This window comes from Ctenopharyngodon idella, chromosome 9 (genome assembly GCF_019924925.1).
Source record: "Ctenopharyngodon idella isolate HZGC_01 chromosome 9, HZGC01, whole genome shotgun sequence".
Classification (NCBI taxonomy): Eukaryota; Metazoa; Chordata; class Actinopteri; order Cypriniformes; family Xenocyprididae; genus Ctenopharyngodon; species Ctenopharyngodon idella.
Genome location: NC_067228.1, coordinates 5727970 through 5740323, shown reverse-complemented (window position 1 = coordinate 5740323; position 12354 = coordinate 5727970). Strand labels below are relative to the sequence as shown.

The window sequence follows — 12354 nt, the reverse complement described above, 5'->3', positions numbered from 1 at the left end:
GAGAGTCTTTTGTTCTGGCAGCCAGTTAAACAAATTCACCCTCTATTATGTAATTTTGTGCATCTCTGTGCATATGCTTATCATGTAAAATCAAACATCAGGATCATTTATGATCTGTATTTTCCTCTGATAGCAGCAGTAAAAGTTCAATGGGCATCAGTGCAGTGTTGTTTTCACTGTGATATGTATGATCGGGTTAAAAAAAAAAGAGCCTTATACAGTACAACAACTGAATTATTTTATTCCTTTGTAAAATCAGCATGTACAACGATTGATATATCATGTCATGCAATTGATAAATTAAAATAATATGTAATAATATAAGGAAGCTAGCATTATATCATAATGTTTCAAAGTACAGTGTCACTGTACATATTGTAATATATTCACTGATGGTACCTCCGTTGACAATTGTGATATATTCACTGTAAAGTAAAGGATATAATGACTCAGATTTGCAGCTTGCAGTAAATACTCAGTACATTGCAACTGAGGCAGATAAAGTTAACCGATATTTTAATACTGTTAAAGGCAGATACTGATGCAATTGCTGATATTTATTTTTCATATTTACAGTCATACTATAGCAAAATGCACCACGCTATGAAACTAATGACAACATTTAACATTGACAGGTTTTTGTATGGGAGGTTTCAGCCCTACTCGTGACGGTAACATTTTATTATGCAAATAATAATTTCTTGTTTTCAGGTATATGAATTACATGATTTTTACATAATTATCTTTACACAAAATGTATTTAACTAAATTAAATATATATATTAATTGGTATAGCAGATATTATGTTCAGAACTTGTCTTTTTTCTCAAGGTCAAAGTGTTCCTCTACTGGACGTTTTTGTTTCTTGGATGCTTTGACAAGTCCGAACACCAAGAGGACAACAGCGACTGCAGCGATAATGGTGAGACTGAAGAGGACATTGAGAGCCATTTCAGCATCAGAACCTGACACTTTCAAACCCAAGAAACTGACTGACAGTTCCCCACCAGGAGGTGGTGGAGGAGTAGTCCCTGTAAACCAGAAAAGACTCAGTTAATAGAGAAATAGATAGACAGACAGACTTCGAGATAGAATTGTCAGATATAAACTCGCAATTGTGAGTTATAAAGTCCAATTCTGAGAAAAGTCAGAATTGTGAGTCTATATCTTGCAATTCTGACTTTATAACTCGCAATTGTGACTTTTTACCACACAACTCTGAGAATAAAAGTCAGAATTGTGAAGTCAGAATTTTTTGTTTCTCAGAAATGCGAGAAAAATTGCTTTTTCCCCCCCAGAATTGGACTTTATACCTCGCAATTGCGACTTTATATCACACAATTCTGAGAATAAAAGTCTGAATTTTTTTCTCAGAATTGCGAGAATTTTTTTTTCTTCTCAGAATTGGACTTTATAACTCACAATTGCAAGTTTATATCTTTATATCTATAGAGTGCAAGTTTATATCTATAGATATACAGACAGACAGATGGATAGTACCTGAGATGTCACCTTCAGGTTCATGGACCTGACATTCATGGGGACTTTCTCCTGGGCTTATGAAGCCATTGCAGTTGATTATTGTAGCATAGTTCCAGACGGATTTCTTAGGAGTACGTGGTAAAGCAGGATCTGACCGATTTACATAGAAAAAGCCAAATCTTTCATCAAAACCTGTCGCCCATTCCAGATTGTCCATTAGTGTCCAGGCAGCGTAGCCACGGATGTCCACACCATCCAGCAAATACGCTAAAGAATAAAATGAAAACAAACGATAATATTAAAAATGCATGGGAAAGCAACACAGAAATCTATTGTTTAATGCTGTCCTGTGTAAATCTCTACCTTTCAGGGCCTGATTGATATAGTTATCATAGTAGTGGATACGGTGGACGTCGTTCAGATTCACTGCCCCTCGTTCTGATACGCCATTCTCTGTAATGTAAACAGGAGGGTCTCCATATTCCTCCTTAATGAAATTAAGAATTCTTCGGAATCCCACAGGAGTTACTTTCAACCAGAAGGATCCAGAATCCAGCCACGTACGATCCGTTACAGTTCCTGCACCCCTGGAAAAGATGCCAACAAAATGTTTTTATTTCATTGCAAAATGTAACTATATTATCGATCAACTCTTTATATAAAGTTGGATGTATAAGTATGTCTAACTTTATTTGCATACATACAGTGTACTCACATAGGGTGATATATATTATTATAGCTGTGGATCTCAACCTTTTTGACTTTAAGGCCCCCCACCCCACTCACAATTTCTACCTGATAAAATATTTTAAAGCTTGGCATAACTAGAAAGATGTATTTGTTATACATAATAAAGTAAAATAACCAAACAAAGTTGTTTTAGCTTATTTTCATGCTTGTTTTATCTTATTTGAAATAATTTTAAGTCAACTTGAGGCCCTCTGGACTGGTCCCCGGCCCCCTGATTGAGAACCACTGCTATATAAAGAAAATCTCAACTGTATGATTGCTTGTATCATTGCAAAATGTTAACTATATTATCGCTCAACTCTACTTTGCTAATTGCGACTATAAGGCATGAAGATATTATGATATTATAAACAGTAACATCATGATTTTCTGTAAGGCTGCTTTGAAACAATGTGTATTGTAAAAAGTGCTATACAAATAAATTTGACTTGACATAATAAATATTGATTGTTTTAAACAAATTGGGCCTGAAACTATGGAAGCTTGTTTCTGCCACGGAATAAAAAAATTTTTAAAGATAATTGTGACTTTTTATCTAACAATTCAGACTTTTTTTTCACACAATTGCGATTTTACATCTTGCAATTCTGAACTGTTTTCTCAGAATTGTGTGACATTGGGTGAGTCGCAAATGCAAGTTATAAAGTCCAATTCTGAGAAAAAATTTCAGAATTGCGAGTTTATATCTCACAATTCTGACTTTATAACTCGCAATTCTGACTTTATAACTCGCAATTGTGACTTTATATCATGCAATTCTGACTTTATAACTCGCAATTCTGTCTTTATAACACGCAATTGCGACTTTATATCATGCAATTCTGACTTTATAACTTGCAATTGCATCTTTATATCAATCAACTCTGAGAAAAAAGTAAGAACTGCAAGATGTAAACTCACAAATGTGAGAAAAAAAAGTCAGAATTGTGAGATTTATTTTTTTTTATTCCATGGTGGAAACAAGCTTCCATATGAAACAGTTTGACTATGTGGATTAAAACTTAAAGGCTACCTGTCTGCATCATAGTGCTGGAGGTTTTTGTAGTCCATGTTATAGGCTAAGACAGTGGTGTAGTGGTTGAATCCAAAATAATCATGAGTTCCCTTAATCCTCGCTACTTCCGCAGGGGTAAATTCTGGAAGCCTGTTAGATGTGAAATGCAAATGTAAACGCATTTATAAGCACAGACTCTTTAAATTACTCGCAAACAAGATAAAATCTTACCTCGACTGAGGTCGGCCAGCTGCTAAACTTCTTTCTCGAATGATGTCTTTCATTAAATCGCTGTAATCTCCATTGAACACAGGATGAGCAAACCAACCAATCTGGAACTGTTTCGAAAGAGCAGAGGCTCATTGTTTATTAACGCACATTATTACAGACATGTTCATGCGGTTGAACTACAAATCTGTACCTGAACTACACGAACGGCAGCATCCACATCTTCCTGTTTGTATGGGTTTCTTGGTTCAGCCCAGTCAGAGTTTATGGTGATGCCAATAATGCCACCATGTTTTGCACGATACTTGTCATTATACAGATGCCAGGCCTCAGCATGAGCCTTGATGAGGTTGTGTGCCACAATATAAGGTGCAGTGCCTGGTCTGAAACTTATACCTGGACACAAAGAGATAATCAAGAACCTTATGTTGCATAATTAACTTTAGATAAATCATATTTTACAAAGAGTATCATTTTTAATGCGAACGATACCTGGTGCTGCACTTCCATAGCCATGTCCGACCATTGCAACATTGTAGGGTTCATTTATTGTGATCCAGAACTTAACTTTGTCCCCCAGACTGTTAAATACAACATCAGCATAGTCTCTGAACCTATCCACAATAGTGTCATTCTCCCAGCCACCAACATCTTGGAGCGCTTGTGGGAGATCCCAGTGGTACAAAGTCACCTGCCAGATCAAAATGATTCATAGACTTTAGAAACGAGTTAAAATCTTGTAGGTTACCAGGGCAATTTTTGGCATGGTAATTATTTCAAAATAGTCTACCTGTGGCTTGATATTGGCTGCCAATAGAGCATCTACTAGCTTATGATAGTAGTTAAGTCCAGCTTCATTAATTTCCCTGTTTGTTCCATCTGGCATAATTCTGGGCCATGAAATAGAAAACCGGTAGTGGTTGACCCTCAGTGTTTTAAGACTATTGATATCCTCAGCGAGCTTGTTGTAGCTGTCACAGGCAATGTCACCATTTTCATCCTGCGATATCTTTAAAGCAGTGTGTGCAAATGTGTCCCAAATACTGAGACCTTTTCCATCTGCTCTCCAGGCGCCCTCTATCTGTGGTGTTGGAGCACAACATGAAACAAATGTCCTCATTTGAAGCAAATATATAATAAAAAATATATAAATAATAATAATAATGTATTTTGAAATTAAATGTATTGTACCTGATATGAAGCTGTTGCTGTGCTCCATATAAATCCCTCTGGGAAATGTCCATATAACATTTCTTCCTCCACTGGCAGTGGAAAGCCATTATTTCTCATTATATCAAAGTAAAGGTGAGCTGAGCGTTTTGGAGTTCTCGGCCGATTTGAATCTTTAAAGTTCACATGGTGAAGTCCATAGCCAACAGTGTAGCCATTCAGCCACTCAAAGGAGTCCATCAGAGAGCTAGCAATGTAACCCTTAATACGTACTCCATCCAGGTTGTGCGCTAAAAAGTGAATACATGTAAATATGTGCCAAATTTACAGTTTAACACTATTGCAAACATTAAGCCTCATTAATAATTTTTGTCAATTTGTGTATTTATGAGTGCAGAAAATGTGTATGGAAAATTTCCACAGAATTAACTGTGGCAAATGCCCATATCTTTGTTTTTACCCTTGTTTGTTAATATGTTGCTGAATCTGGATTATTCTAAATGAGGGAGTGTGTTTACACAGCTAATAATTTGCATAAAATATGCCCAAATAAGGGCTTTTCATGCAAACTCACCTTAGAACAAGCATGATGTTTGCATAAAGCCTAAAGCAAGTTTGTCACTATATACAGTCTGCATTTTGCATATCATTTTTATATGTTGTCAGAAATAATACAGAAAAATACAAAAAATAGTTAATAATATACACTGTATGTATGTGTGTGTGTGTGTGTGTGTGTATATATATATATATATATATATATAATATTTTAATTTTTTATTTGTAATATTCCCATATGTATAGTATATATTTAGAATACATTTTTATTGCAAATTTATTGTAAACATGATTTCTGCATAGAAACATTTGTAAGCAGATTATATGGACAAATACAAATGTATGCACTGTTAGAGAATGAAAACCATTGTTAACATACCTTTAAGAGCTTCATCAACATAGGTCTTCAGGAAGAATATTCGATCAGTGTCATCAACCGTTATGTCAGTGCCTGTAGCCACACCATTTTCCGTTATATAAATCTCAGGGTCTCCATACTCTTCCTTTAGCCAGTTAAGAAGTCTCCTGAGTCCCCAGGCAACAGCCTTCTGGTCATTAACAGCGGTATTTTCAGAGCCATCTGCATCGTCCTTCTCAACATCCTGATCAGTCTCATAGGACACAATATTAAGTCTGCTGGTCACATGGCGCACGACTTTGGTAGTGTATGTGTTAAGACAGAATACATCAGCTGTTCCTTGGATAAAGGCTTTGTCTTCATCAGTAAAAGAAGGCAAACGGGATTCTGTCAAGCGTTGAAGTTCACTCTTGTCGCCAACCTGCCACTTCATGGCATCAGGGTAGTCACCATTTTTAAAGATGGGATGTGCAAACCAGCCTAGTTGGAACTGAAGGGCTCGATCAGCAGCCACCACCTCTCGAGGGATGTTGATGTCCAGGGGTTCTGCCCATTCAGCATTTAGACTAATGGATACCAGACCTCCTTGAGATGCCCTGTATTTATCATCATAGGTGTGGTACGCTTGTGCATGAGCTTTTAGGAGGTTGTGTGCAACCCTGTATGGAGCATCTCCGGGTTGCTTCACGTTAGGTGGAATCTGACCTAGTCCATATCCCAACCATGCAATTGTCTGGGGTTCATTAAATGTGATCCAAAACTTCACCCTGTCTCCAAATGTTGCATAACAGAAGTCACAATATTCATTGAATATGTTAATCAATTCAGGGTTGTCCCAACCGTTAATGTTCTGTAAAGCCTGTGGCAGGTCCCAATGGTAGAGAGTCACCATGGGTGTGATATTGTTTGCTATAAGACGGTCTATGAGTCTGTTGTAGTAGTCCACCCCCTTCTGGTTAAGAGAAGATTTATAGCCACTGGGAAAAATTCGAGACCATGACAAGGAAAATCTATAAGTCTTCACTTTTAGGGCTCTCAACATGTGTAGATCCTCATCTATTTTATTGTAGCTGTCACATGCAACATCACCATTGTCATTGTTTGGGATATTACCAGGATTTTGAGTAAAATTATCCCAAATACTTGGTCCTTTTCCATCTGCATTCCAGCCACCTTCAACCTGATATGCTGAAGATGAGACACCCCAATGAAATCCCTCTGAAAATGTTCCATAGTGATAAAGCTGTCTCTCAAACTTGGTCTGAGGGGAGAACTTTTCCCAAACAACCTTGGATTTTGAAGGAACTTCGGATGGCGGCAGACTAGGGAGTCTTGTGCTCTCAATTTTATTTCCATAGATTTGCATCTCAGGGCTTGCTGCAGTCTCAGCAAATCCGTTACTCTCAATCACCTTTGAATAGTAATATGCTGATGCTTTGGGGGTTCTTGGCCTGTCAGGATCTTCAAAGTCCACATAGTGCAATCCAAATCGTTGACTGTAGCCTTGAGGACCCTCAAAACCATCCAAAAGAGACTGGACTGTAAACCTCTGGACGACAACATCATCCAAATGCACAGCTGTAGTAGAAAGTAGTAGTTAGTGGACTTTAGATAGTGATCTTGTAAAGTGATCTGATGTTAAGGTTTGGCAAAGGTTATTTTAAATTGGTAGAAGATCGTTTTAAGGTCAGTCTGTGTCAAATCCAATAAGGCAATGAACAAATCCCCCTGATTTTGTTCATATCTTGCTGCTTTGTTGTTGGTGACCTTCAACTAAGGTCTGTAACATTATTGCAGATTCTAACATTTTCATATAGTTTCAACCCCCTGAAGAATTCATTATTTCCAGACCAAAACGTTCTTATTTGGGAAACTGGTGTATTATATTTCAAGAATTATTATTATTTTTGGCCTCACAGAAATTGATACATACATAGACAAACTTGCTTCCTTCAAGTCTACACAACTCAAAGTCTTCTCAGGGTACAAATATTTTTAGAAGTGGCCCATAAAGTTGTAAAAAGGTGAAGAATTTCTAGATGTGGGTGGCATTGGGGCCATAATTATATCCATAAAAAGACCAAGAAAAGGCTCTAAGCTTAAAAGTTCAAATGTGTTATGATCAAAAGTATATGGTATTAATATTTTTCTCATTTTTCAGAGACTCAATCGTACCTTATACATGGCTTCCCAGATGTTTTTGCCTTGGATATAATGAATACTAAATAATGAATACCTCAAATATAAAAATGTTAGAATCTGTAAGACATACCTTACAGACCTTGGTTTTAGGCCACCAAACCAAAGATTTCACACAGACTGACCTGTTATCTCTAAAAAGACTAACATGGTTTTTGTTTTAAACACTGATCAGTTCTCTTAAAATACTTACCTTTCATTGCTTCATTAATGTACGTTTTGAGATAGTCGACACGCTGAGTGTCATTGAGCACATCACCAATGTACTCAGTGGGCATTCCATTTCCTGTGATATAGATAGGCACCTTTGTTATGGATGTGTACTCTAAAAAGATGTAGTTCAATAACCGCCGAAGTCCCCACGGAACAGACTGGATCTGATCAGAAGCTGTGGAGGGCCATGTGGGGTCAATATGAGCCTCGAAGTCTCCAACATTATTTGGTCCAGCATCACAGCTATTCAAGCTCTCACTAATCAGTCGGGAAGTGTGGTGGTTAAGTCCGAAGAAATCAGCTGTGCCTCGGATTCTTTGTTTTTCAGCCTCAGTGAAGACAGGGAGTCTTGCCAGCTCTTCACCACAGAAATCTTTCTTTTTCTCTATTTGTTCCTTCAGCACGGCTGGATAGTCTCCATCTACAAATATGGGGTGAGCAAACCAGCCCAGCATGAAGTTCAGATAACGCTCAGCTGCTGCTACATCCTGATCACTTGAGGGATTCCTCGGCTCTGCCCAATCGGAGTTAAGAGCAATGCCCACTTTTCCACCATGCAGTTTCCTGTATTTATCGTTATAAATATGCCAGGCTTCAGCGTGAGATTTCAGAATATTGTGCGTCACCTGCGAAAACAAGCAAAGCACTGTCAATATACACTTTCTAAAACTATGAAATAGATGGTACTTTCTCAGATTGACAGACACACCTTGTAAGAGGCTATTATTGGGTCTTTCATACTTGGGGGATGTTCCCCTGTTCCATACCCCAAGTTGCTCACTACCCAGGGGTTGCCAAAGGTGATCCATGTTTTGACTCTGTCTCCATAACGAGAGAAGCAAAAGTCAGAAAATTCTTTGAAAGCTTCCACAATAGAGTCATTAATCCAGCCGCCTGAGTCCTGCAGAGCTTGGGGAAGATCCCAATGATGCAGGGTAACAGTGGGCTCGACGCCTGATTGTAGAAGTGTGTTAATCATCTTGTCATAATAAGCAGCCCCCTTTTCAACCAAACTTTCTTTGCGTCCAGTGGGGAAAATGCGAGCCCAGGAAATTGAGAACTGATAATTCGGTGCCATCATGCCCCTTAGCAGATACACATCGTAGTCCACCTTGTGATAACTATCACAGGCCAAATTAGTGGTCTGGTTGTCAAAGACGTGACCCTCATGGCTAAAACGATCCCATATGGTCTCACCCTTCCCGTGTTCAGCCCATCCACCCTCCACTTTGAAACTCTCACTGGAGACGGACCATTCAAAATCAACTGGGAATGAGCCACTCAGGAACTCATCGCGCTCAGCTTCGGTTTGACTCTTGAATTTCTCCCAGACCTTCTGGTATGAGAATGCAGAAGCTGATTTCTGATGGACAACAGTCTTGGTATTTTCCTTCTGCAATCTGAATGAGAGCATACTTTTTATGTTCACTTAAAAAAAATAGTCATTATGTACTGCATATATGTACCTTTTTGGTCTCAACTTTACCTTTTGAGTGTTTCTTCTTGATCTAGCTTCTCAAAAAGGTGTGTGATGTCACAGCCCATGATGTGAAGATCGTTGTTCTGTAAAACTGACATTAATAAATAATACTAGGTTATCATATGGTATTTTAATTTCATAAACAGTATCTTAGGCTTTGGACACATAACTTAAAGAAATACGCTAACATTTACCTCCAAGAATTGTAGTAAGTGGCTGGAAATGATTTTCATATCCATCACAGTCCTTGACTGTCAACTGATACATAAGGATTGACTTTTGACCACTGACAATCTGAAACAAGAGTGTCAAGTGTCATTTTGGTGACCTGAAATGTTCTTTGTCATGTCAGGCAATTTAAGTGGTCTTTGAATATTAAAGACCAGTTGAGTTGAATCCTTCAAGAGCCATATAAATCACTACCTGTAACGTCCTCAATTCCTCGGTAAGAGCTGCCTGCAAATTGCAGTTGTACAGCATGTGTATAGAGAGGAAATCCACATATGCCTGAAGGTGCAATAAGAGAAGTATGTGATAAATTACATAATATTAAATATTATATAACTATATATATATGATTATCTGCTTTGAACTTTTACCATGATTTTTGACCCCATCTGAGAAATGAAGTTAATATCACTGGCTCTGATCCCAAGAGACAAATGAAGTGCTTAAAAAAAAGAAAAAACATCACTATGAGTGACCATCGCTGCACTATTATAAAGAACAAAGTAATAGAGAGACCGGGGCTAGTTGTCACACTTTTATTCCAGTGAATATAATTATAAAAATATCAAGTTAATTTTGAAAGTAAATTTCTGTTGCCACAGTCTTGCCTACAAAAAGCTTTGATTTCAAAATTTCCAACACATTTTCAGTGACCACACACATGCTGTGGGGTAAGTTGTCACAGTGGACCATAAAATGAGCTATTTAGTGGTTTTTCAGCTACATTTAAAATATAAAACAATTTTGCACATGCTATTTATGAAACTTATTGTATGTATATGGTACCATACAAAACAACCAAACATTATTTTGTTTAACAGAAATCATAAGCAACAATTTGTATAAAACTACATGCAAGATGCATGTAACAACCTGATTGGGGACTTGAGGAAATATTGCCCAGAAACTTTTCAAGCTTTCATAACAGTGTGGTTTTATCGAGTTTTATTTGACTTTTTACTCAAAACCTACTGAAATACTGAGACAACTAACCCTGTTCTGAGTACATACATATGAAATTAATAAACTCAAGTCTTACCTTCGGACATTCGATAGACATTGTAAACATTTGCATGGGACTGGAGAGCATTTTGAAGTTGCACTTCATTATGTAGCTCATGCAGGTGACTGAACGTGACAAACGTGTCCACAAGATCCCTAAATGTATTGAACACAAATCCTGCATACTGCTCAAACAGCTGCACCAGTAATGGATTCTCCCAGTCTCCATATCTGGCTCTGAAGGGTTCTGGTACAGCAGAGCGGTGGAGAACCAGCAGAGGTTTGATACCCGATTCAGTCAACTGCTGCACAAGCGTCTTGTAGCACGTCACAGTGTCTTCATGTGGTCGGTTAGAGTCACCTGTGGGAAGGATGCGAGACCAGGACAGGTGAACTTTAAAGTGTGTCACCCCTCTGCTCTGAAGGTACAAGAAGTAGTCTCTGGATTGTTGTGGCAGTGGACCTCCGCAGTTAAATGCATTGTCTTCATCTGAAGATCCCAAAGTTTGGCCAGTGGTCAGTGGGCCTGCAAGTAACATGAACTCCTGTTGCTCTGCATTACTGGAGCTCCAAAAAACAGCCAACAAACCAAGAAAAAGAAATCCTTCTAGGACCTTCATCGTGACAGTGTTGCAAGTGGGGAAGAGTTCTTTATAACCACCACTGCTAATCTAATAGTGAGGCATACATATCAGTGTTACAATCATGCAGCTTAACCTTAATCCAAATAGTGGTACAGTTTATGGCAGTCATTAAGTTTTCATTGTATAGACTCTGGACTAAGATAAGTGTGCTATACTGTCAGGTTATCTCTAAAGAAAAATGTTTAAAAGAACATTTTCTTTCCTCACTTCAACATCTTCTACATTAATCTTTAAAAGAAATTCCTCCTTTACATTTGTGCAAAACTTGCAGTGAAACAAGCTTCTTGTGAAGTAATTGACATCCACGAGTTATGCCTATCAGAAACATTAGGGAAATCACAGAATATAGCAATAGATTCAGTGTGGGCAAAAACAATAAATCTTATCTAACAAACCTTATCTGGCAAAATCGATATCCAAGTACTTTGTACTAGAGTGACGTGAAGATGTTCACAGATGACTAGTGGATGGATTAATGGGACGCAACATGACAAAGTTTCCTGTGAAGCTCTCAGTTGCTTTCCAGGCAATGACAATAACATTAAACTAACTAAATACTGTCTGAATAACCAGCATAGCAGTATGTCAGTCTGTCTTTATTCAAGACCATAATAACCATATCAACCATATTTGCAACGCAGAAGTAAGGTGTTTTCTGTGAATGTGCATGTGTTGAAAAATAAGGTGGAGATTATTATGGTCTTGAATAATGACTAGGGCTTGGCATTGACAGATTTCACGATTCGATTACGATTCAATTCAATATCAATTATTTTGGATATATATCAATTACAGTCCATAGCAAATTTTCTCAAGGAAATAAAAATCTCTCAACAAATGCTATAAACTATACAGTTGGTACTACATTACTATAATATTGAAGGTTAAAATGAACTGATTTGCATACAAACACTTAAATTACACTAAAGGATTTTGAATATTAGCCCAAGATTTACTCCCCCTCAAGCCATCTTAGGTGTATGACTTTCTTCTTTCTGATGAACATAATCACAGAAATATTAATAAATATCCTGATGCATCTGAGCTT

General features: G+C 37.6%; 1 protein-coding gene across 1 annotated transcript; it reads right to left on the bottom strand.

The window, feature by feature from the left end:
* Positions 1 to 225: 225 nt before the first annotated feature.
* Positions 226 to 11334, bottom strand: LOC127519288 (lactase/phlorizin hydrolase-like). Its single transcript, XM_051906900.1, has 17 exons — positions 10700 to 11334; positions 10032 to 10102; positions 9856 to 9939; positions 9627 to 9726; positions 9439 to 9523; positions 8662 to 9352; positions 7933 to 8578; positions 5562 to 7118; positions 4646 to 4914; positions 4245 to 4535; positions 3947 to 4145; positions 3648 to 3850; positions 3458 to 3564; positions 3245 to 3376; positions 1846 to 2069; positions 1501 to 1749; positions 226 to 1031 (listed from the first exon to the last, which is right to left on the bottom strand). Exons 1-17 carry the CDS (start codon positions 11280 to 11282, stop codon positions 808 to 810), a joined length of 5715 nt encoding a protein of 1904 aa, XP_051762860.1. The 5' UTR covers positions 11283 to 11334; the 3' UTR covers positions 226 to 807.
* Positions 11335 to 12354: the final 1020 nt, after the last annotated feature.